At 46.2% G+C, this 27,243-nt stretch overlaps 1 protein-coding gene across 1 annotated transcript in view; it reads right to left on the reverse strand.

Annotated features, from left to right (window-relative positions):
• Positions 1-27,243, reverse strand: part of PTH1R (parathyroid hormone 1 receptor) — an 82,024-nt gene that overhangs the window by 23,710 nt on the left and 31,071 nt on the right. The window contains 3 exon segments of the mRNA XM_087918160.1: positions 4,562-4,680; positions 6,364-6,474; positions 21,533-21,638. Of these exon segments, the coding sequence (XP_087774286.1) occupies positions 4,562-4,680; positions 6,364-6,474; positions 21,533-21,638 (336 nt within the window).

The following is a 27,243-nucleotide window of genomic DNA, read 5'->3' on the forward strand; positions in this document are numbered from 1 at the left end:
AGACTGGGAATTCTAGTCCCGCCTTAGGCATGAAAGACAACTGGGAGACTTTGGGCCAATCACCAGGAGACTGGGAGTTCTAGTCCTGCCTTAGGCACAAAGGTAACTGGGAGACTTTGGGCCAACCACCAAGAGACTGGGAATTCTAGTCCCGCCTTAGGCATGAAAGACAACTGGGAGACTTTGGGGCAACCACCAGGAGACTGGGAATTCTAGTCCTGCCTTAGGCAAGTGGGAGACTTTGGGACAATCACCAGGAGACTGGGGTTCTAGTCCCGCTTTAGGCATGAAAGTTAACTGGGAGACTTGGGGCCAATCACCAAGAGACTGGGAGTTCTAGTCTCGACTTAGGCATGAAAGGTAACTGGGAGACTTTGGGCCAATCACTAGGAGACTGGGAGTTCTAGTCCCGCCTTAGGCATGAAAGACAACTGGGAGACTTTGGGCCAACCACCAGGAGACTGGGAATTCTAGTCCTGCCTTAGGCAAGTGGGAGACTTTGGGGCAATCACCAGGAGACTGGGGGTTCTAGTCTCACCTTAAGCATGGAAGGTAACTGGGAGACTTTGGGCCAATCACCAGGAGACAGTGAGTTCTAGCCCCGCCTTAGGCATGAAAGGTAACTGGGAGACTTTGGACCAATCACCAGGACACAGGGAGTTCTAGTCCCACCTTAGGCATGAAAGGTAACTGGGAGACTTTGGACCAATCACCAGGAGACGGGGAGTTCTAGTCCCACCTTAGGCATGAAAGGTAACTGGGAGACTTTGGGCCAATCACCAGGAGACAGGAAGTTCTAGTCCTGCCTTAGGCACAAAAGGTAACTGGGAGACTTTGGGCCAACCACCAAGAGACTGGGAATTCTAGTCCCGCCTTAGGCATGAAAGACAACTGGGAGACTTGGGGCAATCACCAGGAGACTGGGAATTCTAGTCCCATCACCAGGAGACAGGGAGTTCTAGTCCCACTTTAAACACGAAAGGCAGCTGGGTGACTAGGTGTTACATGTTTGACATTTGCAATCTTCCTAGCCGTTTCCCACAAGTCAATGGGGGAAGGTTTGCTTAATGACACCTGATTGATTTAACAACTGCAGGTTTGACTCACTTAACAACTACCTCACTTAGCAATTCACATTCCGGTCCCAGTTGCGGTTGTAAGTCAAGGACGGCCTGTAACTGAATGCATTATGTATAGATACCATTCCAACAGACCAAGGATGTCTTACAAAATGTAATTGAGGAACTGTTTTTATTAACTGGCACGCTAAACCCTGGGGGTAGAGGTTAATAAACCAATAATGGAAGTTAATGAGGTGCTCCGAAGCCATAATCAACACTTAATCATGGCCAGAGGGGACAGCATTAGGTGTCTTGTTTTGTTCACACTTTTGTATTGCGTGAAGGTTTGAAGCTACTTTGGGGCTACGCTGAATCAGGACCAGTTCTGCACCTAGATCTGAGCCAGTTTGTTGTAATGGTTTAGAAACCAGGAGACCGGGAGTTCTAGTCCCGTCTTAGGCCCGAAGGGCAACTGGGAGACTTTGGGCCAATCACCAGGACACAGGGAGTTCTAGTCCCGTCTTAGGCAGGAAAGGTAACTGGGAGACTTTGGACCAATCACCGGGAGACGGGGAGCTCTAGTCCTGCCTTAGGCACAAAAGGTAACTGGGAGACTTTGGGCCAATCACCAGGAGACTGGGAGTTCTAGTGCTGCCTTAGGCAGGAAAGGTAACTGGGAGACTTTGGACCAATCACCGGGAGACGGGGAGTTCTAGTCCTGCCTTAGGCACAAAAGGTAACTGGGAGACTTTGGACCAATCACCGGGAGACGGGGAGTTCTAGTCCTGCCTTAGGCACAAAAGGTAACTGGGAGACTTTGGACCAATCACCGGGAGACGGGAGTTCTAGTCCTGCCTTAGGCACAAAAGGTAACTGGGAGACTTTGGGCCAATCACCAGGAGACTGGGAGTTCTAGTGCTGCCTTAGGCAGGAAAGGTAACTGGGAGACTTTGGACCAATCACCGGGAGACGGGAGTTCTAGTCCTGCCTTAGGCACAAAAGGTAACTGGGAGACTTTGGACCAATCACCGGGAGACGGGGAGTTCTAGTCCTGCCTTAGGCACAAAAGGTAACTGGGAGACTGTGGACCAATCACCGGGAGACGGGGAGTTCTAGTCCTGCCTTAGGCACAAAAGGTAACTGGGAGACTTTGGACCAATCACCCGGAGACGGGGAGTTCTAGTCCTGCCTTAGGCACAAAAGGTAACTGGGAGACTTTGGACCAATCACCGGGAGACGGGGAGTTCTAGTCCTGCCTTAGGCACAAAAGGTAACTGGGAGACTTTGGGCCAATCACCAGGAGACTGGGAGTTCTAGTGCTGCCTTAGGCACAAAAGGTAACTGGGAGACTTTGGACCAATCACCGGAGACGGGAGTTCTAGTCCTGCCTTAGGCACAAAAGGTAACTGGGAGACTTTGGGCCAATCACCAGGAGACTGGGAGTTCTAGTGCTGCCTTAGGCAGGAAAGGTAACTGGGAGACTTTGGACCAATCACCGGGAGACGGGAGTTCTACTCCTGCCTTAGGCAGGAAAGGTAACTGGGAGACTTTGGGCCAATCACCAGGAGACGGGAGTTCTAGTCCTGCCTTAGGCACAAAAAGGTAACTGGGAGACTTTGGGCCAATCACCAGGAGACTGGGAGTTCTAGTGCTGCCTTAGGCAGGAAAGGTAACTGGGAGACTTTGGACCAATCACCGGGAGACGGGAGTTCTAGTCCTGCCTTAGGCACTAAAAAGGTAACTGGGAGACTTTGGACCAATCACCGGGAGACGGGGAGTTCTACTCCTGCCTTAGGCACAAAAGGTAACTGGGAGACTTTGGACCAATCACCGGGAGACGGGGAGTTCTGAGTCCTGCCTTAGGCACAAAAGGTAACTGGGAGACTTTGGGCCAATCACCAGGAGACTGGGAGTTCTAGTGCTGCCTTAGGCAGGAAAGGTAACTGGGAGACTTTGGACCAATCACCGGGAGACGGGGAGTTCTAGTCCTGCCTTAGGCACAAAAGGTAACTGGGAGACTTTGGGCCAATCACCAGGAGACTGGGAGTTCTAGTGCTGCCTTAGGCAGGAAAGGTAACTGGGAGACTTTGGACCAAATCACCGGGAGACGGGAGTTCTACTCCTGCCTTAGGCAGGAAAGGTAACTGGGAGACTTTGGGCCAATCACCAGGAGACGGGGAGTTCTAGTCCTGCCTTAGGGCACAAAGGTAACTGGGAGACTTTGGGCCAATCACCAGGAGACTGGGAGTTCTAGTGCTGCCTTAGGCAGGAAAGGTAACTGGGAGACTTGGACCAATCACCGGGAGACGGGAGTTCTAGTCCTGCCTTAGGCACAAAAGGTAACTGGGAGACTTTGGACCAATCACCGGGAGACGGGAGTTCTAGTCCTGCCTTAGGCACAAAAGGTAACTGGGAGACTTTGGGCCAATCACCGGGAGACGGGGAGTTCTAGTCCTGCCTTAGGCACAAAAAGGTAACTGGGAGACTTTGGGCCAATCACCGGGAGACGGGGAGTTCTAGTCCTGCCTTAGGCACAAAAGGTAACTGGGAGACTTTGGGCCAATCACCGGGGAGACGGGGAGTTCTAGTCCTGCCTTAGGCACAAAAGGTAACTGGGAGACTTTGGGCCAATCACCAGGAGACTGGGAATTCTAGTCCTGCCTTAGGCACAAAAGGTAACTGGGAGACTTTGGACCAATCACCGGGAGACGGGAGTTCTAGTCCTACCTTAGGCACAAAAGGTAACTGGGAGACTTTGGGCCAATCACCGGGAGGCGGGAGTTCTAGTCCTGCCTTAGGCACAAAAGGTAACTGGGAGACTTTGGGCCAATCACCAGGAGACAGGGAGTTCTAGTCCCGTCTTAGCCATGAGAGCCGGCTGGGAGATTTTGGGCCAATCTTTTTCTCTCAGCCCCGCTGAACTCATATGATTGTTGTCATGCAGAAAATAAGAGGCGGAAGGGGTATCGTGTGTGTTTGCTGTCTTGAGTTATTGATGAAAATAATAAAGATGGGATAATTAAATAAATATAATTAATTAATTTAGATTATAAATACGTAATAGAGTAACAGAGTCGGGAGGGACTTTGGAGGTCTTCTAGTCCACCCCCACAACTCCCCGGGCCAAGCAGATGATCCTGTACCATTTCAGATGAACAATTGTCCAATCTCATTCTGAAAAGCCTCCGTCCTTGTGAGTGATGAAACACCCACAATTTCTGGAGGCCAGTTCGCAAACGAATCCGTAAAGGTTTTTAATAAATAACTGAAGAATAAAGGAACGACGATTGCAAGTAAATAATCGATGAATAAACAGATCAAGGTTACAAAGAAATAATTCATGAATAAATAAAGGTTGTAAGCAAGTAATTTAGGAGTAAATAAAGATTGTACACATGCTGCTTATATGTAAATAAATAAAGATTATAAATAAATGGATGGATGGATGGATGGAATTCAGACCTATCTGTGTTCTCCTTCTCACCCGGGTCGCCACTCACCTTTTGTGTGGTTTCAAGGGTGAGGAATTTGGCACACTCGGTGTAGTTCGCCCAGGTGCGATTTTGGTTGGGCACCAATGCCCAGCTGCCATTTAAGTCACACTGCCGGTGGGCAAAACCTGGCGGAAAGGCAGAGACAACATGAAACAGGGAAGAAATTGTCTTTGGTTATCTCTTAGTAGCCCCAAAGTTGTGCCTTGGTTGGACCCACACAAAGCGGGCAAGCATAGGAGTGTCAGTGGATTGGGAGGTGGTTGAAGAGCCTGTTTGAGGTCTATAAACCACGATGTTTATAGGCCTCAATCTCTCAATGTAGAGATTGATAAGAGAAGCTTCTGTTTTTCCAGTTTAGAATTTCTTCCAGGTTTCTCTGGAGAATTATTTCGGCTGATTTTAAGGGTTTTGGAAGCGTGGCTGGACGGATTTCCCCAGGCAGCTTGGGGAATTCTGGGAATTAAAGTCCAGGCCTCTTGGCGGAGACCGAGAAACATTGGCACTACAGGTTGTCCTGTGGAACACCTTGCCACTTTAAGTTTAGAGAACGGGGATTCTGGATTGGAGGACCTGTGTTATGCCTCTGATCCTGGGACTGAATTTCATTGAATTTAAAGCAAATTATCCTTCTTCGCGTTGAAAGGTTTTTGAGACATTTTCTGCAAAGGATTGAAAGGGGAGACAGCCAGGATCGGCATGGAAACGTTAACAATATGAACTGCTCTCTGCAGCAGCTTCTCCATTATTCATCTGCCAAATGTTGAGCCTCCCACAACCCCTAGATTGTAACCTTATTTTTCCAACACCTTTTGCTGATGCGGGTGTGAGGCATGTGTCATTTAGATAAAGAGAGAGTTGGGGGGGGGGGATGATAGATAAATGGATAGATTGATAGATTGATAGTTAACAGGGTAGATGATAGACAGGTGATAGATACAGACAGACAGGCAGACAGTCAGGTAGATAGTAAGAGAGAAAAGATTATAGGTAAATAGATAAATAGAATGATAGATTAACAGCTAACAGGGTTAATAGATGATAAATGAGATAGATAGATAGATAGATGAATAGATAGATAGATAGATAGATAGATAGATAGATAGATAGATGAGATAGGATAGAATGAGCAGATAGGCAGATAGGCAGATAGATAGATAGATAGATAGATATAGTGAATGAATGAATAGATAGATAGATAGATAGATAGATAGATAGATAGATAGATAGATAGATAGATAGATAGATAGATAGATAGATGAATATAGATAGATAATAGGTAGATAGTAGATAGATAGATAATAGGTAGATAGTAGATAGATAGATAGATAGATAGATAGATAGATAGATAGATAGATAGATAGATAGATAGATAGTTGAGAGAGATTATAGATAAATGGATAAATAGAATGATAGATTAACAGCTAACAGGGTTGATAATAGATGATAAATGATAGAGAGATGAGAAAGAGAGAGAAAAGAGATTATAAATAAATGGATAAATAGAGTGATAGATTGATAGCTAACAGGGTAGACGATAGACAGATAGAAAGATGGATAGACAGGCAGGCAGGTAAGTAAATAGTAGAGAGAGAGAAAAAATTATAGATTAATGGATAGACAGATGAGAAAAAGAGAGAAAAGAGATTATAGATAAATGGATAAATAGAGTGATAGATTGACAACTAACAGGGTTAATAGATGATAAATGAGATGATAGATAGATAGATAGATAGATAGATAGATAGATAGATAGATAGATAGATAGATAGGAGAGGGAGAGAGAGAGAGAGGCAGACAGACAGACTCACCCTCGTGGTTGAAGTCATAGATGTAATCTGGGCAGGGTATGGAGATCACTTTTCCTGGAGCTGCTTCTGGCCAACAGATGAGGTTGTCCCATTCGGGGACACAAAATCCATCTGGAAAACAGACAAGGAAGTGGTAGAAGCTCAGGTCACTGCACCTCTTGTTGGGTGGAAAGCCAGCCACACATTCGACAACCATTCAAAGTAGCAGCGGCAGTGAAAAAAGTGACCTATGACCATTTTTCACACTTACAACCATCGCAGGGTGCATCCAAATGATCAAAATTGGGACAGTCGAGTTGGCAACTGGCTCATATTTATGGCAGTCGCAGTGTCCTGGGGGTCACGTGACTCCCTTTTTGCGACCTTCCCAGCTGGCTTCCAACAACCATAGTCAATGGGGGAAAGCCGAATTCGCTTAACGGCACATGATTCACTTAAGGACTGCCATGATTTCCTTAACAACTTTATTAAAATAGGGACAACGATACATATAGAGAAATATTCAACACAACTGTGTAACTCCATAACACTTTCTTTTTCTTCCTGGGATATATTTCTCTCCTTGACATATTAGAACAGATAACTGTGGTTTGTTTGTCTGTCTTTATCAAAGCTAAAATTATGCCATAAATTCTGGGAGTCCTTCCTCCCTTCCTCCATTTCTTCTTCCTTCCTACCTACCTACCTTCTTCCTCTTATTTCTTTTTGTCTCCTTCCCTCCTTCCTTTTTTCTTCCTTCCTTCCTTCCTTCGATTATTCCTTCCTTTCCTCTATCCCTTCCTCCTTCCTTCCCTCCCTCCTCTTTTCCTTCCTCCTTCCTTCCTTTCTTTTTCTTCTGTACTTCTTTCCCTCTCTCTTATTTCCATCCATCCTTCCCTCCTCCTTTCCTCCTTCCTTCCTTCCTTTTTCTTCTGTCCTTCCTCCCTTCCTCCCTCCTTCTCTCCCTCTTTTTTCCTCCTTTCTTCCCTGTTTTTCTTTTTCTTTCTTTGTTTCTTTGTTTCTTTCTTTCTTTCTTTCTTTCTTTCCTTTTCTTTCTTTCTCTTTCTTTCTTTCGTGCTTGACTCAACATCTGCTCCATGTGGGAAGCCCATGACAACCAGCTGCATCTCGGCAAGGAAAGAGACGCCAGCCCAGCCAGCCTCCAAGGTGTTTGCATAGCAGGATAGCATATAAATCACCCCTAGGTTAGGCTGGCACTCTGAACAGGGCAGAGGCGACCGCAGGCGGGCTGGATCTGGTGGGCTCTTGTGGCGATTCTATTACGGGAAGGACTGGCCGTGCTTGGAAAGAAACAGAAGGCAGAAACCTCAAGAGTACCAGAAAAAGACAGGGGGCAGGAAGGGAGGGGAGGAAAGGAGAATAACGGAGGAGAGGAGAAGAGAGGGAGGGAGAGGAAGGACGGGGAGGGGAGAGAGGAAAGGGAAAATAAAGAAAAGGAAGGGAAGGAAAGAAACAGAAGTAAATAAGAGAGAAAGAAAGAGAAAAAGAAGAGAGACAGAATAAGGAAGGAAGGAGAGCGGGAAGAAAGGAAAGGAAGCAAAAGAGGGAGAGGAGAGAGGAAGAAGCATGGAAGGAATGGTGAGAGGAAGGAAGGAAGGAAGAGTAAAACATGTAAGAAAGAATAAAGGAGCAAGCAAGCAGGAAAGAAAGAATTAATAATAATAATGAAAGAAAGAAAGAAGGAAGGAAGGAAGGAAAGAAAGAGAAAGAAAGAAAGAAAAGAAGGAAAGAAAGAAAGAAAAAGAAAGAAAGAAAGAAAGAAAGAAAGAAAGAAAGAAGAAAAGAAAGAAAGAAAGAAAGAAGAAGAAGAAAGAAAGAAAGAAAAAGAAAGAAAGAAAGAAGGAAAGAAAGAAAGAAGGAAAGAAAGAAGGAAAGAAAGAAAGAAAATAAAGAAAGAAAGAAAAAGAAAGAAAGAAAGAAAGAAAAAGAAAGAAAGAAAAAAGAAAGAAAGAAAGAAGGAAGAAAGAAAAAGAAAGAAAGAAAGAAAGAAAGAAAGAAAGAAAGAAAAGAAAGAAAGAAAGAAAGAAAGAAAGAAAGAAAGAAAGACATTTCTAAGACCTGGTGAAGTTGCGCTTCAAGACCCTTCTGTAGCCAGAACACAGGGAGTTTCCTGCCTCCAATGTCAGATCTTCTCTTACGAAGATCCACCACCCCATGCCCAGGCAGGACTTGCCTGCCTAAATCAAGATTTTGCTCCAAAGATGAAGGGAGGACCAGGTTCTCAGGCTTCCAAGGCTGAGGTGCTTCTTCTCCCTACAAGTCCAGGAGCCACCAACATGGAGGGATGGACCTCAGGCAGCAAGGAAGGGCCAACAGACCAAGGCCTAAGCCAGCTGCCATCTTAGGCCCTCCAGATTGACGTCCACATGTTGTCCCTTAAAGCAGAAACAGCTGGAATCCCTGGCAGGGCCAGCATGGCACTGCCCGTCTCTTGCTGCTCCAAAGATCACATCTGGAGAAGGCATCAGGGCTTCTCCTTCCAGCCACCAGGCGATGCCAGGCCCGAGAAATGGGTGGACCTCAGCCCCCCAACTAAATATGATTCAACTAGGAAGGTCAATAAATTAAACCCAGCTAATACGATTAAGGGAAAGACTCCCTTGTGAAGGCCAGTAGGACTTCACAAGCACGTCTCTGTCATTTTCTTGGCCAGGATGTCCAACGTGGTTTGAGATGGCCTCCTTCCAGGATGTGAGATTTCGACTAAAAATTTCCAGGTGATGCAGACTGGAATTCTCCTTCCAGTGCACGTCAACCAAGGGCCCCTTTCAAGTTGGCCAAATCTGTCGGTTGGACTACCTTGAGAAATCAGGAAGAAACCAGGAGGAACTGAGGGAGAGATTTGGGATAATAATAACAATAATAATTCAGGAAAATAAGGAAGTTCCTTTCATGTTGGAGATCTTTTATTAAGTCAAAGAGGGGTGGACAATGGTGAAGGGCTCTAGATGAGCGTCTCTCAACCTTGGCCACTTGAAGACTTTTGTACCTCAACTCCCAGAATTCCCAAGCCAACCTTCATCTCAACGTCCATCATTCCAGCCCATCGGGAGAGAATCTGGCCCTGAACCTCTGGGGGATTCTGGGAGTTGAGGTGCACAGGTCTTAAAGGTACCAAGGTTGAGATACAGTGTTCTAGATATTCCTTTTTCAACTTAGAACTATGTGTTGGACCTAGAATGTCCACCATTCCAGGATGTCTGGAGAGATGTTGGATGTTCATCTCAGCATGCTTGGGTGGGGGATTCTGGGAGCTGAGGCCTTCAAGTGGCTATGGTTGAAAAAACTGTTCTAGATACTCCTTCTATGGCTTGGTATCAAGTGTTGGATCTAGAATGTCCATAACTCCACACCAGTTGGATCCAAGCTTGGTTATCTCAGCATGCTTGGCTGGGAGATTCTGGGTGTTGAAGTACACACTCTTTAAAGTGGCCAAGATTGAGATCCACTGTTCTAGATGTTCCTTCTACAACTTAGAACTCTTCAGACCCAGAATGTCCATCATTCCAGCCCATCTGGAGTAAAGCTGGACCTTCATCTCAGCATGGCTTGCTAGGGATTCTGGGAGTTGAGATCCACACATCTTAAAATGGCCAAGATTGAGAACCATTGTTCTAGATATCCCTTCCATAGCTTGGAAACATTGTTACATCTAGAATGTCCAACCATTCCACCCCATCCGGTGAGAAGCTGCCCCTACATCTCAGCTTCGCTGGCTGGGAATTGTGGGGGTTGAAGTCTCCACATCTTACAGTGTCCAAGAACGAGAAACCCTGTTCTAGGTATTCCTTTTACAGAATGGGTTGTACCTAGAATGTCAACCATTACAGCCTTTCTGGAACAAAGCCGGTCTTGCCTCTTTTTTGAAGTCAGGAAAACAGCCACCAGCTCAAGAGATGCTGAGCTTTGGAGACAGGAAAATTCTTTCAGCCACGTCAAAGCATGAATTGTGCGTGTGTTTTTTGGACACCTTCCACACCATGAGGTCTTGCAAATACACACCCGTGTGTTTCGATTGAACCTATCCGATTTTGACAGGGCAGTTTGGTCCAGCAAATAAAAAGCATTATTTATTAGATGGGTGAAGAAGGAGGAGGAAAAAGAGAGAAAGAGGCGAAGACCATTTGGAGTTAAACAGGGAGATCAACGTTGCAACCATCAGCTGATGCGTTGGCTTATATACACAATGATGGGAACGCAAACTCATTTCTCCACAATGGAAGAATGGATGGTGATGGGGCTGGCAGAGATCCTCAAACTGATTGCGCTAATTAAAGAAAAGAATTTAGCTTTTTTTCCCCATTTGGAAACACTTCTGGATTTTGTACTTGAGCCTAAAAAAAAAAGGGAATCTAATTTTAGGTGTTGAGGATGAGAGTGATGTCAGTTATAGAAAGACATTTAGAAACAGAAATGTGGGGTCCCTGGTGGTCTCTGGGATTGGTGGTTTTCCTGCAGACGTTTCATGACCCAACTAGGGGACATCATCAGGGCTAGAAGGAAGAGGGGAGGTTCTAGGTTCTAGCATTGATGATGTTACCTAGTTGGGTGATGAAAGGTCTATAAGAAAACTACCAAGTTCAGAGAGCACCAAAGACCCCACAGTCTTACCCTCCCCTTCTCCTCATCACAAACCCCATTCACGTCGAACACTGATGATATTACCTAGCTGGGTCATGAAACGTCTGCAAGAAAGCCTGCGGGCTCAGAGAGCACCAAGGACACCTCCCACAAATTCTCTGTCTTTTAGAAATGGCCGTAGCAGAGAAAAAAATTGAGCCGGAACATTTCCTGTTCTTAGTGCGATCGTTAACAAGAGCTTTAATGCATCATCTTGCAAAACTACCCCAAAGAATTCACCCCAAGTTGCTTGTTTTGCCTTCAGAATTCTTATACAAACATTATTATTTTCTTTAAAAAAAAAAAATGCCGTCATAAACATGCCGAAATGGACTGGAACAAATTTAAATGCAGGAAGGCTGACAAATTGAGAAGAACACAACCGGTTCCAGATGGGAGATGCCGAGTGCGACCCATTAAAAGGCATTTTGAAACAATTACACATTTCTCTTCGTGGATTCGGGGTGGGAAGGAAAAGTGGGAACTGGCTCTCTCGGGACCTCAGAGGTCATCCAGCCCAACCCCCTGCATGCTGCAGGATTCGTGACCCCCAGAATGAGATAGCTGGTTGCTGTTATTGGTAATTTTCCACAGACAATCCCTCGCTTAACAGCCATTCAAAGTCACGACGGACCTACCCGTGGATAGAAGTAGTCCTTGACTTACAACCATTCATTTAGTGACCGTTTGAATTGACACAGGCATTGAAAAAAGTGACTTACGACCATTTTTTGGACTTATGACCATTGCAGCATCCCCAGGGTCTTGTGATCAAAATTTGGATGCTCGACAATAGACTCGTATTTATGACGGTCACAGTGTCCCGGAGTCATGAGATTCTTCTTCTGACAAACAACGTCAATGGGGGAGCTGGATTCACTTAAGGACCCTGTTCCTCACTTAACAACTGCAGTGATTCACTTAACAACCATGGCAAGAAAAGTCATAAAACGGGGCAAAATTGACTTAATAACTCTCTTACTTAGTAACAGAACTTTTGGGCTGAATTGTGGTCGTAAGTCGAGGATTACCTATATCTATGGACCAGATTCAAAATCATGACGGTCTCATTTTGCAACGGTTTTGCCCAAATCCCACACTTATTTCTGATTTTCAGCAGAACCAGTCTACGGCAAACCATGGGTTAACCTTAATGACCACTTTGTTTACTTAACGACTGTTGCAAAAATGGTTGTAAAATCAGGGTGGTCACATGATTCGATCTGCTTTATCAGTTATGACCGTGATGGGCAGCCTCCATTATGGTCATAACTTGAGGATGATCTGTACATTCCATGATGAAAGGCAAGGTGGATTCCTGGTGTGAGAATGGTCACTAATCGGGTGGTCATAAGTGGAGGACTACCTACATCTTGGGCTTTACAAGTAGTCCTCGACTTACAACCATTTGTTTGGCAACCATCATAACACCACTAAAAAGTGACTTAGGATCAGTCCTCAGACTTATGACCATCGCTACATCCCCTCCATCATATGATCAAAATTTCGACACCTGGCAACCAGTTACAATGGTTGAAGCATCCCGGGATCATATGATCATCATTTGTGACCTTCTGGGCAAATTCGGTTCACTTAACAACCATGTGATTCCCTTAATAACCAGGGCCAAAAGGCCATAAAATCATCTGGGACCTCACTTAAGAACAGGAAGGTCATAAAACTGAGTGCAACTCACTGAACAACGGCCTTGCTTAGCAACAGAAATACTTTTCCCTGCTGCGGTCATAAGTCGAGGACGCCCTGCATTACAGAAAAATTTAGCGTCACTTTCGTGTCTCTCCCTTGAAAACCTCTTTCCTTCTCCCTATTTTTCCACCCAAGACGCTGTGTGGCCTCTACACAATAAATGCACAAAATTCTCCAGGTTTTTAATTACAGAAAAGCTGTAATTTTTCTGTTCAATTTTTTTGTTTTCGCGCTGCCAAAATAAACAGTTTTCATCATCTGCCTGGCCTTTAAAATTTTGCATCTCTTTTTCTCTTGCATCCCGATCTGCTTTTTATATAAAAGGAAATCGTTATATAAGAAGTTACAGGCCGTCCTCGACTTACAATGGTTCATTTAGTGACCGTTCAAAGTTATAACAGTACTGCAAAAAGTGACTTTAGGACCGCTTTTCGCACTTACGACCATTGCAGTCATCGCCGTGGTCACAGGATCAAAATTTGGACGCTCAGCAACTGACTCATATTTAAGACGGATGATGGCCGAACGATCTCCCTTTTGCAAGCCAAGTCAATAGGGAAACCAGATTCACTTAACAACCAGGTGACTAATTTATCAACTGCAGTGATTCGCTTAACCACGGTGGCATAAAATGCCGTATTTGGGGGGCAGAATGCACTTCACAAATGTCTCATTTTAGCAACAGAAATTTTGGTTTTCAGTTGTGGTCATAACTTGAGGACCACCTGTACCAAATCTTATCGGGTGCCACAGAATCTGCCTAAGGGAAGGCAGGGATTGAAGTGGGAGCTTTGATCCTCCAAGGAAGCACTCAACCCTTGCAGGGAGTGGGATAAATACTTGGATGGGGCACCACCAGGAGATCCCAGGGTGAGGTCACCTAGTGAATTTCCACGGTTGAGGATGGATTTGAAGAAGAAGAAAGAGCTTTGAAAGAATATCTGAAGGACAGTGAAGAAGATGCACCAAAGCTTGTATATCAGGAAGGTTTACTGAGTACTGTTGACTTTGGATCAAGCACCAGGTGACAGGGAGTTCTAGCCCCACCTTAACCATGAAAAACAGGCTGGGTGTTTGGGCCAATCACCAGGAGACAGGGAGTTCTAGTCTCACCTTAGACAAGAAAGGCAGCTGGGTGACTTTGGGCCAATCACCAGGAGACGGGGAGTTCTAGTCCCGCTTTAGGCATGAAAGGCAGCTGGATGACTTTGGGCCAATCACCAGGAGTCGGGGAGTTCTAGTCCCGCCTTAGGCATGAAAGGCAGCTGGTGACTTTGGGCCAATCACCAGGAGCCTGGGAGTTCTAGTCCCGCCTTAGGCATGAAAAACAGGCTGGGTGACTTAGAATCACAGAATAACAGATTTGGAAGGGACCTTGGAGATCATCTAGTCCAACCCCCTGCTCGAGCAGGAGAGTCTATTCCAAATATTAGCCTCTACTTAGGATTGAACTCATAGCTTCCTGATTTGGGGCTGATGACCAGGAGAAAGGGAGTTCTAGTTCTACCTTAGGTATGAAAGTCAGCTGAGCTGGATGATTTTGGGCCAGTCTTCCTGAGCCCAACCGACCTCGCAGGGTCGTTGTTGTGGGGAAAACAGGAGAAGGAAGGCTGATGATATACATCTGCCAACTTGTAGTTATTCTTAAAAACTATAAAGGCAGATTAAAAATAATAACAATTGCAATAGAAGTACATAGACGTCTAATTTAACCCATATAATCATTGCAATTCGCACATCAACGAGGCTTCCACCATTCAGACAATGAGCTGCGATAGAGCTGCACCTCCTTTAGCACTGATGATGTTACCTAGTTGGGTCATGAAATGTCTGCAAGAAGACCACCAAGTTCAGAGAGCATCAGGGATCCCACAGTCCTCCTCTTCCTCCTCCTCCGTAATCTTAGCATTTTCCAACTTCGGCAATTTGTTTTTGGGTCTACAGACTTCAACTCCCATAGTTCCACAGCTGGCCTATATATATATATCTAGCCACAGCTGAGAATTCTGGGAGTTGAAGTCCACTCGCCACGGTTGGGCAACCTCCTGTAATCTATTCTGGCTACCCAACGATCTCTAACTTGGAATCATAGGGTCGGAAGGGACTCTGGAGGTCATCTAGTCCAAGCCCTCACCCAGATGGGCTTGTTTGGCTGCAGAAAACGACACCGATCCCCAAAGCGTCTCCCTTTCGCTTGAATTAGGACCAGTTGCAGTTCATTTAAAAAAAGAAACAGCCCCCACTTCCCCTTGAAACCACTTCTGTCGCATTCTTGAGCAGTGTCTTTATTTCCTCCTAATTAATTCTGACTTCATTCCCAGCATCTCGTTAGCTCACGCTAATTAATTCCAGACCCAGCAGGCGTGACTGCGCCCTGATCGTTGGCCACATTTGCTCAGAAAAACCTTTCCTTGCGCGAAAACTTTCTCTAACTTTACTCCGGCTAGATCAAAACACAGAAGTCCAGCAACCAATCAGCGGCCTCAGTCCTTCCCTGACGGCCCAATTGGAATGCAGGGAGCATCTCCTGCCCGCCTCCCCGGGAAGATTTCAAGGAAGCCCCGCCCTGAATTTTGATTGGATACATGTTAAAACAAAATCTCATTTTTCTTCCTCGACTTATGACCACAATGGAGAGCAGAATTTCCATCGTTAAGCAAGTCGGTTCTTAAGTGAGTGGTGACTTTTGTGCCATGGTTGTTAAGTAAATCACTTCAGTTGTTAAGTGAGTCATGGTGGAAAGATGGTAAAATGAAGATTGCATGACCCCGGTGCTGCAATTAGCATAAATCCATCCATGCTGGTTGCCAAGCAACCAAATTTTGGTCATGTGACTGTGGGAATGACATGGCAGTCATAAGTGTGAGGACTGATCGTAAGTCGCTTTTTTCAATGGCATAATCATTTTGAATGGTCATTGAGCAAATGGCTGTATGTCAAGGACTGCTTGCATACAGATAGTCCTTGACTTACCACAACTGAGCCAAAATTTCCACTGCTAAGTGAGACAATTGTTAAGTGAGTCTTGCCCCATTTTACAACCTTTCTTGCCATGGTTGTTAAGTGAAACACAACAGTTCCCTGTTGAGTTTGCTCACCAGTTCACAAAAGGGGATCACGTGACCCCGGGACATTGCAACCATCATAAATATGAGTCAGTTGCATGTATATATAGGCAGTCCTCGACTTACAGCAGCTCATTTAGTGACCGTTGAAACTTACAATGACACTGAATAAGTGACTTATGACCATTTGTCTATCTATCTGTCTGTCCGTCCATCCATCCATCCATCTATTTATATCTATTGGTCATAAGTGTTAAAAATGGTCATGTCACTTTTTCAGTGCCTTTTTTAATATCTATAAATTATACAGCTTACACACACACACACACACACACACACACACACACACACACACACACACACACACACACATAGTTTTATGGTATTCAGCTTTGTTCGGGTATTTTCCCAAACAAACAAAGCTGAATACCATCTCATGTAAGTACCCGTGAAAACTTAAGAAAACACACACACACACACACACACACACACACACACACACACAGAGGATTGGTCTTGTTCCTCCATCCACCACACGTTTTCAGCTGTTCCGCGGCATCTCCAAGGATGATGATAGCAAGGAAGCAGATGATAGGACCAAAATGTCCCCAGAGGTCAAAAGAGTCAAGATGGCGCCCTCAATTGAGCAGCAGGGGGGGCTTTACTTGCAAGGGCTTTTACCGAAAACGAAACAAAAAACAAAAAAAAACCCTCCCCCGCAGCCTTTCCCTGAGAGACATTTTTCTGCAAAGTTTGCAGGATGGAACTAAACAAACCATGATTGCTAGAGAATGATGTCTTAGGCTGATAGCAAACATTTAACCATTGTAAAAGCAGACTTTTCTAACGTCTGTATTTATTTTCTTTGGGAGGAGGATCTCTGATCAAACAAAGAATTTTGAGTCAGTTCAATTTGTTGACAACTGCACCATTTTCTTCAAAGTGTTTTATTCCAGAACAAAGTTTTGTTTTTCCAGTCTGACCTGCTTCCCTTGATCGTTTTGTACTGTATTATATTATACTGTGTTGCACAGTGTTGCACTGTATTGTGCTGTGCTGTGTTGTACTGTTCTATTGTGCTGTGCTGTCCTATCCTATCCTATATTGCGTTGTATTATATTGTACTGTATTTTATTTATGTTATATTGTGTTGTATTTTGTATTGCACTATACTGTATTGTACTGAATTGTGTTGTGTTCTGTTGTACTGTACTGTGTAATGTTGTTTTGTAATGTACTGTTTATATATTATTATACTATATTATTATACCATACTGTATTATGCTATACTGCTATACTATATTATACTATACTATATTACACTACATTGTGTTCTATTTTGCTATATATTATTATATAGTATATTAGATTATATATTGTACTATACTAATACTACACTACACTATACCCTACTCCAGTGGTTGCCAACCAGTGGGCCAGGGACCACTGGTGGTCTCCGAGAAAATTTCGGTGGTCCACAGAAAAATATCCCCCCAAAGCAATTAATCCAGACTGCGTGGGAACACAAGGCTGCGCCGCCCACATGGCCCGCGGAACACAAGGCTTGCGTCGCTTGCATTGCGAGCAACACGAGGTAGTGAGAGGAGGGGGGGAAGGGCGGAGGGGGGAACTTGCCCCACTCACCCCACGTGCCTCGCCTGGCCACCAGGCTGCTTCTTTCCGCTTCTTTCTTCTTCTGCTTTTAGCTGCACGCAAGGAAAGCAGCAAAGTCTTTCTTTCTCTCCCCAAACTCCGCCAGAAATGAGTCTTTGGGACCCTGCAAGGCCTCCTGCTCCAAGAGGCTCCAAAGACTCATTTCTGGTGGAGTTTGGGAGAGAAAGAAAGACTTCTGCGGCTTCTGCTGCTTTCCTTGCATGAAGCCAAAAGTCTCTCTCTCTCTCCCCTCTGAGAACGGAGTTGGAGACGGTATCCTGCGATCCCAAATAAAGAACGATCGATCGGTAGGAAAACGGGGTGGGGAATTTTCCTGCAGACTTTTTGGGGGATTTTCCCAGGGTCTCTGGTCTGCAGGATTTCAAATTATGAGTTCGGTGGTCCCTGAGGTCCAAAAGGTTGGCGACCCCTACTCTCCTCTCCTCTCCTCTCCTCTTAGAATAGCAACAGCTGGGGGAAAAAAAAACCCTTGCATATGAAGTTTGCAGGCCAACAAATTGATTTAGCGAGAAATCCCCAGGGTTTCGCTACAGATTGGGGTGGGGGGAGGTCCAAGAGCGTGGGAAAAGCAAAATTTCACGTGGTTTGAACCCACCATGTTTGTTTTTTCAGGGATGTTACGCCTGGCAAGAGAGAAACCCCAAACTTCCAAGAGGCGTTAAAGGGGGAAAAAATTCTTGCTTAAAATATGTCCTATTGTTCGAAGCAAGAACAGCTGCAGAATGCAGCCGGTCCGAGGGTGTCTCGCACACGCATCGCAGCCCCCCCTCCACCCCCCCCCACACGCTCGCCTGCCCTGCACACTCACTAATCCAGCTCTGCCTCTCGATCTTTGTCGACTAGGCTCATCTGGCACCAATTAAGGAGCTCCCAAAATAGAAAATAAAATAAAAACTTAAAACAGCCTCTTGGCTGGGGAGGGGACAGGGTGGGGGGGGTTGAGGGGGAATGTTGGGGGGGCCGAGATGGAGAAAAACTTGCTTCATAGCATCGCAGGCCAGACTGATGGGGCGGACAAGGTTCCTCCGGCGACTGCCTCGTTCCAGGTAGTCCTTGACTTACGGCGGTTTGTTGAGTGCCCACTCATAGTTATGACGCCACCAAACAAAGGGACTTATGACCAGGGGTGGGATTCAAATTTTTTAACAACTGGTTCTGTGAGTGTGGCTTAGTTGGTGGGTGTGGCTTGGTGGTCATGTGACTGGCGGGGCGGGGCCAACTCAACATCACTCCCATCGAGGCACACATCTCCTCACCTGGCTCGTATGACTGTGGGGATGCTGCAACAGTCGTAAGTGTGAAAACGGTCATAAGTACACTTTTTCAGTGCCATTATAACTTTGAATGGTCACTCCACATGAGCAAAGTACCAGCAAAGGAGGAAAATAACTCCAGAGAAGTTCCTGAGACAGGAATTCTAGTCCTGCCAAGAATGTAATAAGAGTTAACGGAGAGGCAGTTTCTGTAAGCAACACCAGAATGTTTCCTTCCTGCCTTTCTTACAGGATTAGGCCAGGAATTTCTTCTAACAACTGGATCTCCGAACTGCTTAGAAGGTTAACAAGCGGTTCTAGCGAATAGGTGCGAACTGGTACAATCCCACCCCTGCAAGGCTGCATCATCCCTGAGGTTGGGCCATCAAAATTCAGATGATTGGCAACTGACTCGCCTTTATGACGGTGTTGCAGCGTCCCAGGGTGGAGGTGGGGCTTTGTGTCATGTGATCCCCTTCTGACTGACAGAACCAACTGGGGGGGGCGGGGACTGACTGAACGACAGCAGTGATCCGCTTAACAACAAAGGTTATAAAATGGGACACGCAGCTCACTGAACAACTGGCTTTCCCGCCGCAGTTGTTAAGTGAATGCGGCTCTCCCCCCCTGGGGGTTGTCGGAAGGCCGCAAAAGGGGATTGCTTCACCCCGAAACACCACGACCGTCATAAAAACAAGTCAGTTGCCGAGCGTCTGAATCCTGACCTCCTGGCCTGCGGTGGCCACAAGGGTGAAGAACAGGCAGTGTCCCCTTGATCGGAGCCGTTGTAACTTCGAAGGGTCACTAAACGGAGGAGGGCCGTAAGTCGAGGACGGCCTGTATTCTTCCAAGGGATAGAATTGAGGTAGAGAAGTGAGAGGACGGAGGGCTGGAAAGGCGACTGTTCCGCTCAGAGGCCCAGGGAGGAACGACGGGGATTATTATTGGGATTATTTGAAGAGCCGCTGCCTGGAAGATGCCAGCTGGTCTGTGGGAGACCCGCCAGCCTCTGCATTCACACAACCAAGGAGGATCCCTCCTGTACACCTGAGAAGGTTTGCACCTGGTTGGTTTGCAGGGGAAGGTTGGGCGTGGAGGATGCACGCCGGGCACCTGCCGGTGTCTGGAGGGGAGAGAGAGAATGTCCTGGAATTGTCCCAGGGGAAGGAAGCGAGGGAGGGAAAAAAGAAAGAAGAAAGAAGAGACTGGGGAAAGGCAGGGAGGGAGGAGGAAGGAGGGAAGGATTACAGATGGAATGAGAAGGAAAGGAAAGAGGGAGGGAGGGAAGGAGGGATGGAGAAAGAAAGAGGGAAGAAAGAAAGAGGGGGGAGGGACAGAGGGATGGAGAAAAGGAGGAGAAAGAAGGAGGGAAGGAAGGAAGGGAGATGGAATAAGAAAGAAAGGAAAGGAGGAAGGGAGGGAGGGAGGGAAGGAAGGAGGGAAGGAGGAAGGAAGGAGAGGGAGGAAGGCAGGAGGGAGGGAGGGAAGGAGGGAAAGAGGGAAGGAAGGAGGGAAGGAAGGAAGGAGGGAGGGAGGGAGGGAAGGAAGGAGAGGGAGGGAAGGCAGGAGGGAGGGAGGGAAGGAGGGAAAGAGGGAAGGAAGGAGGGAAGGAAGGAAGGAGGGAGGGAGGGAGGGAAGGAACAGAAGGAAATAAGGAAGGAAGGAGGGAAGGAAGGAGGAAGGAAGGGAGGGAGGGAAAGAAGGAAGGAAGGAGGGAAAGAGGGAAGGAGGGAGGGAGAGGAAGGAAGGAAGGAGGGAAGGAAGGAAGGAGGGAAGGAGGGAAGGAGGGAAGGAAGGAGAGAGGAAGGGACGGAAGACAGGAGGGAAGGAAGGAAGGTAGGAGGGAAGGAGGGAAGGAAGGAGAGAGGGAGGGAGGGAAGGAAGGAAGGAAGGAAGAAGGAAGGAAGGAAAGAAGGAAGGAAGGAGAAGGAAGGAAGGAAGGAAGGAGAGAGGGAGGGAGGGAGGGAAGGAAGGAGAGAGGGAGGGAGGGGGAAGGAAGGAAAGAAGGAGGGAAGGAAGGAAGGAGGGAAGGAGAGAGGAAGGGACGGAAGACAGGAGGGAAGGAAGGAAGGTAGGAGGGAAGGAGGGAAGGAAGGAAGAGAGAGGGAGGGAGGGAAGGAAGGAAGGAAAGAAGGAAGGAAGGAAAGAAGGAAGGAAGAAGAGAAGGAAGGAAGGAAGGAGAGAGGGAGGGAGGGAGGGAAGGAGGGAAAGAGGGAAGGAGGGAGGGAGGGAAGGAAGGAAGGAGGGAAGGAAGGAAGGAGGAAGGAGGGAAGGAAGGAAGGAGAGAGGAAGGGACGGAAGACAGGAGGGAAGGAAGGAAGGTAGGAGGAAGGAGGGAAGGAAGGAGAGAGGGAGGGAGGAGGGAAGGAAGGAAGGAGGGAAGGAAGGTAGGAGGAAGGAAGGAAGGAAGGAAGGAGAGAGGGAGGGAGGGAGGGGAAGGAAGGAGAGAGGAAGGGACGGAAGACAGGAGGGAAGGAAGGAAGGAAAACAGTGCACTCATAATGTTCCTTAGTGGAGTCTGGAAACATCTGCAAGAAAACCACCAAACTCAGAAAGCGCCAAGGGCCCCACAATCCTTCCTCCTCCTTGCCAACTATTTTCCAACTATTTGTGGCAGTTTTTTGGGGTCTACAGACTTCAACTCCCATCGCTCCACCTCCTGCACAGTCATGGCTGAAAATTCTGGGAGCTGAAGTCCGCTCGCCTTCAATTGGCCCGCAGTTGGTCAGCCCTGCTCTCACCTATTCCAGCTAATCACCCAAATCACAGATACATTCGCCCTTTTTTTCCCTATGCCCCCCAAAAGTTTGAAGGCTTTTGGAAGGGAGGTGCAACCAGGCGGCCACTCACCGGGCACGTGGGGTCCCTTGGCTTGCACGTGTCTTTCACACTTGGCCTTGGCTTTCAACAAGAGGAGGATCTGCTCCTCCTTCGTTAGGACGTCATCAGGATCCACCTGTGGAGGGATAAAACCGGAGCGTGAGATCCCGACGGCAGAGCGATTTCTATGGCGGTTGTGGAGCCATTTCTCGTGTGTAGAAAATACGCTATTCCTCCCTCCTTTCTTTCCTCCTTCTCCCTTCGCCTTCCTTCCATTATATTCCTTCCTTCTTCTTCCTTCCTCCCCCTCCCCCTTCCTTCCTCCTTCCTTTCCTTCCTCCCTCATTCCCTTCTTCCTCCCTTCCTCCTTCCTTTCCTCCTCTCTTCCTTCCTCCGTTCTTCCTTCTTCCTTCCATCCTCCCTTCCTTCCTCTCTTCCTCCTTCCTTCTTTCTTCCTCTTCTTCCTCCCTCCGTTCTTTCTTCCTTCTTCCTTCCTCCTTCAATCCTCCTTTCTTCCTTCCTTCCTTCCTCCCTACTTTTTTCCTTCCTCCCTCCCCCCTCCCTCCTCCCTTCCTCCTTCCTTTCCTTCCTCCCTCATTGCCTTCTTCCTCCCTCCTTTCCTCCCTCTCTTCCTTCCTCCCTTCTTCCTTCTTCCCTTCCTCCTTCCATCCTTCCTTCCTCCTTTCCTCCTTCCTTCCTCTTCTTCCTCCCTCGGTTCTTTCTTCCTTCTTCCCTTCCTCCTTCAATCCTCCTTTCTTCCTTCTTTCCTCCCTACTTTTTTCCTTCCTCCCTCCCTCCTTCCTTCCTCTCTTCTTCCTTCCTTCTTCCGCCCTTCTTCCTTCCTTACTCTTTTTTTCTTTCATTCATTGGTTCTTTCTTTCTCAGCTTGGCTGTCCATTGATAATTTAAAATAAAAAAACCCACAAGAGGTTCTACAAAACCGTTTTTAAAAGCCTGAAGTTTGCACTTGGTGACCTGCTGTGGCTCCAGTTGCTTGAATTAAAATCATCATTCATTACCTCTTTTAACATTTTGCCAAAACATTTTCCATAGCTTTTATGTGAAAACTATTTGAGGTCTACCCAGGGCAATTTTAAGAATCTGAAGAGGTGCTGGAAGACAATGGTTTTCACTGTAGTCATGATTTATTGGACAGGAATAATGCTACTTTCCATAACGTTAGCAGGAACCTCTATATCTATTAAAATAATTTAAACTTCCAACTAATTGTCTTCATATAGAATTCTCAATTCTTTACACCGAGTGCAAAACTGTAAGAGACAGACCTATTCAATGATGCTTTCTCTACCTAACTCTTGCCAATTTTCCTCTTGTTCTCTCCCTCTCGGATCCATCCATCCATCCATCCATCCATCCATCCATCCATCCATCCCTTTCTCTCTCTCTCTCTCTATTTCTCCCTCTTTCCTTCCCTCCATTCATCCCTATTTCTCTGTCATCCATATCTCTGTCTCTCTCTAATTTATCTCCACATTCCTTATTAATATCTATCCATCCATTGTCAATCCATCGCTTCATTCATCATCCACCCACTCATCCATCCCATATTTTTCTCTCTCTGTCTCTCTGCCCCCACCCCCGCAATCTATCTGTCTAGTTTTCCACAGAAAAATGACCCGAGGTGGCTTCAAACCCAGATTATAAAATCCCAACCACATCCATAAATAAATTGTTAAAAGGAAACAGCAAAAATAGACGAACAATGCAAAAAAAGAAAAGAAAAGATACTCCCTAAAGTTTAAGTCAAATTATCTGTTACATGAATAAGCTTCATGCTACAGAATCCACCGCTGAGGATGCTATAATGAGCTTTTTTCAATAAGTAGATAAAACGGCAATCTGTTTTTCAGGAAAAGAGGCCAAGAGTTATCCATTTAATGCCAGTTTTCTTGTGTTTTATAAAGACTCCAGAGCTATTATATTTTCTTTCTTTCTTTATTATTTATTCATCCAGTTTATAAGGCTGCCTCCCCCTGATAAATGACCTTGTCATTATTGCTGTATGGAAAAATAAAACCCCGTAAAAGCAATAAATGTGTCAAACATGGTCACTTAAAAAAAAGAAAAAGAAAAAGAAAGATTTGATCCACAATGAAGCTTGTCAATATCTCACTGGTCCCCTGAGACCCCCACAGGCCCAAGGACAAAGTTGGACCTCTTGAAGAAGTATGGACTACAACCCCCAGAATTCCCAATCAGCATTACTGAATCTATCATTGATTCTTCTGTAACTGGCTTGGCACAGCAACCAAACAGGACAGGTGAAGACTCCAAGCGGTAGCTACGATTGCAGAGAGGACAAGGGCAACCGGGATGCCTCCCACGGAGGACCTGCATAGTGTATGGACCGCTCCCCCCACGCCATCCCTCCGCTGAACACCGAATCCCAACAGCCCTGTCTAACAGGTATATTTACCCATGTTGCAGGCCTATAGTATTCTCGTTATCTTTTTTATTATCTTCTTTACTATCTCCTCTTGTCGGTGTGATTATTGTTATTGTTGCAATTTTGTTGCTTTGAACGGACACTGAGAGTTCCTGCATTGGACGCGAATTCCTTGTGTGCTTAATCACGTTGGCCAAGCAAAAATATTTCTCCCCTCCCTTGTTCTCCGTTCTCTTTTCTCTTTTCTGTTCCTGCTCCAGTTTCTTCTCTATTCTTTATTCTGCTCTGCTGTGTCCTATTCTGTCTCTCTCTTCTCTTCTCTTCTCTTTTCTTCTCTTCGCTTCCCTTCCCTTCCCTTCCTATTTCTCTGTTCTGTTCTATTCTGTTCAATTCTATTCCGTTCCATTCCATTCCATTCCAATCCATTCTCTATTCTATTCTATTCTATTCTATTCTATTCTATTCTATTCTATTCTATTCTATTCTAATTCTATTCTATTCTATTCTGTTCCATTCCATCCCATTCCGTATATTCTATTCTATTCTATTCTATTCTATTCTATTCTATTCTATTCTATTCTATTCTATTCTATTCTATTTCTATCCTATTCTAATTCTATCCTATTCTATTCTACTATTCAATATTCTGTTCTATTCTATTCTATTCTATTCTATTCTATTCTATTCTATTCTATTCTATTCTATTCTATTCTATTCTATGCCATGCTATGCCATGCCATGCCATGCCATTCCATATTTTCTATTCTATTCTATTCTATTCCATTCCATTCCATTCCATTCCATTCCATTCTATATTCTATTCTGTTCTCTATTCTACTGTTCTCTGTTCTCTGTCCTCCTAATTAATTAAGAAGATCCTGGGCAGCCATTTGTCTGACATGCTATAAAGGTCTCCCTGCTTGAGCAGGAGGCTGGACTAGATGACCTCCAGGATTCCTTCCAGCTCAATGCTCTATCCTCCCCTCCCCTGTTCTGTTCTGTTCTGTTCTGTTCCATTCCGTTCCGTTCCGTTCCGTTCCGTTCCATTCCATTCCATTCCATCTTCTATTCTATTCTATTCTATTCTATTCTATTCTATTCTATTCTATTCTATTCTATTCTATTCTATTCTATTCTATTGCATTCCATTCCATTCCATTCCATTCCCATTCCCATTCCATTCCATTCCATTGTCCACTGGCATTTGTTCTTTCCATGTCGTACGCCGAGGATCGCTCGTGGCACCACTTCTCACTGTATTTCTTCAGGGTGGCTGCGGCAAGATTAAAGCAGGTTTTTCCTTCTGCTCGCCAGACTCAAATAGCTATTTTATAAGTCTGCTAGATCATCCTACCCTGATTTCTCCTCTATGATTCACAAAGGCCTTTTCTTTTCTTTTTTCGAGCCAGGAAGCATCGCATTTCCCTGCAGCCGGCTACATTAATTAGATGAAGGGCAGAGGAGCTGTCACCTCGCCCCACTGGCGGCCGCTAATGAAGCAATAACTTATGATAATAAGGGAGAAAACTCCCTTTTGTCTTCTGGGGCTCCAACTTTGCGATATGCGGAAGAGTGTCATGGGTCAACTCAAGACGTGCTTTGGAGAATGAAAAACCCTGATTATAGCCATCCTTTTACCAGAATTTCAGGGTGTGCAAGCACCAGGCACTGATTCTATAGCAGGGGGTCTTAGCAACTTTAAGACTTATGGACTTCAACTCCCAGAATTCCTCAGCCAGCAAAGCTGGAGTCCACAAGTCTTCAAGCTGCTAAGGTTGGAGACCCCTGCGAGTCTATCGGACTGCTTGTCAATCAACCCTTAAGAGCAAGAAGGGAGGGAGCGTGCTGCGAAAGGCCAGATCTAGCGGTCTAGTGGTTAAGGCACTGGGCTAGAAACCAGGAGACGGTGAGTTCTAGTCCCACCTTAGACATAAAAGCCAGCTGGGTGACTTAGGGCCTATCACTAGGATACAGTGAGTTCTAGCCCTGTTTTAGCCACGAAACCCAGCTAGGTCACTTAGTGTCAATCACCAGGAGACCGGGAGTTCTAGTCCTGCTTTAAGCACAAAAGCCAGCTGGGTGACTTTGGGTCAACCACCAAGAGACAATGAATTCTAGTACCGCCTCAGGCACGAAAGGTGGCTGGGTGATTCCCATCTTAAATTCGCCAAGATTGAGAAACACTGATCTATAGGAAGGAAGCTTCCAGAATCTTCTTCTTCCCTGCTCTCCTGGAAAGTCGACAACGATGTTAGAAAAATGAGACTCACACACACACACACACACACACACACAAAATCCTTGCAATATCCCCACAGCTACCTATCATTCTGCCTTTCCTGTGGCATCAACCCTTGTCCCAGCAAAATCCCCAGATGAATTACAACCCCTTGGGGACCCCACAACCGCACTCTGCAATTCTGACAACGACGCCCCTGGATCTCAAACACTGCCCTCGCCCTTATAGATGAGGCTGCTGACAAAGATTGACAGATCAGGCTTGCAGAAAACGGGGGAGGCAGCGGGGGAAGGTGCCGTTTTGTATTCATCAGGAGCTGAGCTCAGCCTCAGGGAAGCTCTGATTGCTCCGTGGGCAAAACTCAACCGTTTTGGCGGAACGAACGTCTCGATTTCTGATTTTGCTCCTTTCGTGAAACGGCATTTGGAGTTTTCCAATTCCACTCCCCGCCTCTGACCTCTTTGCCCTGGCTGCTCTCCCCGGTGCATCGTTGCTTTAAACGTGAACCTGAGGTTCAGATCTTCTAATTTATATAACAGAAATGCACCGAGGGGAGAAGGGGAAAAAAACTCCCATGGCAAACCAGGTTTTTGAGCCAACGTATTTCAAAATGGGATCGCTTACCGGACGCACCCCAAATCCAGGACTTGTGATTCCCACGGGATTGAAATTTGCCAAATTTGTGGGCCGTTGTGCTGTCCCGGACCATCTTCTCTAAGGTTCCCAGCCGGCTTCCCTAAGGAAAGTCATTGGGGAAGCCAGCAGGAACTCGGAAGTCTCTTCTGCTTTTGCCAATATGTGTGGATTTCAACTCCCAGAGTTCCTCTCCCTGAGGGCTCCTATGGGTTTGCCCAGGTTCGTGAGAACCTGTAGCTGATTCAGAGAACCTCCAAATCCCACCCCTGGCTGGCCACGCCCACCCCTCCCTTCCCAGGAGCCCCATTCTGGAGGCGACATAAGTGCAGGGCCCACGTGGAAGGCTCAAGGAGGGCCAAAACACAGGCCTCCCGGAGGCCATCGAAGGTGGGAAACAGGCCTGTTTTTGGCCTCCGGAAGGCCTCTGGAGCCCGGGGAGGCTGTTTTCGCTTCCCAGAG

The sequence above is a fragment of the Pseudonaja textilis genome, chromosome Z, assembly GCF_049901715.1.
Source record: "Pseudonaja textilis isolate UNSWEBS1 chromosome Z, rPseTex1.2, whole genome shotgun sequence".
Classification (NCBI taxonomy): domain Eukaryota; kingdom Metazoa; phylum Chordata; class Lepidosauria; order Squamata; family Elapidae; genus Pseudonaja; species Pseudonaja textilis.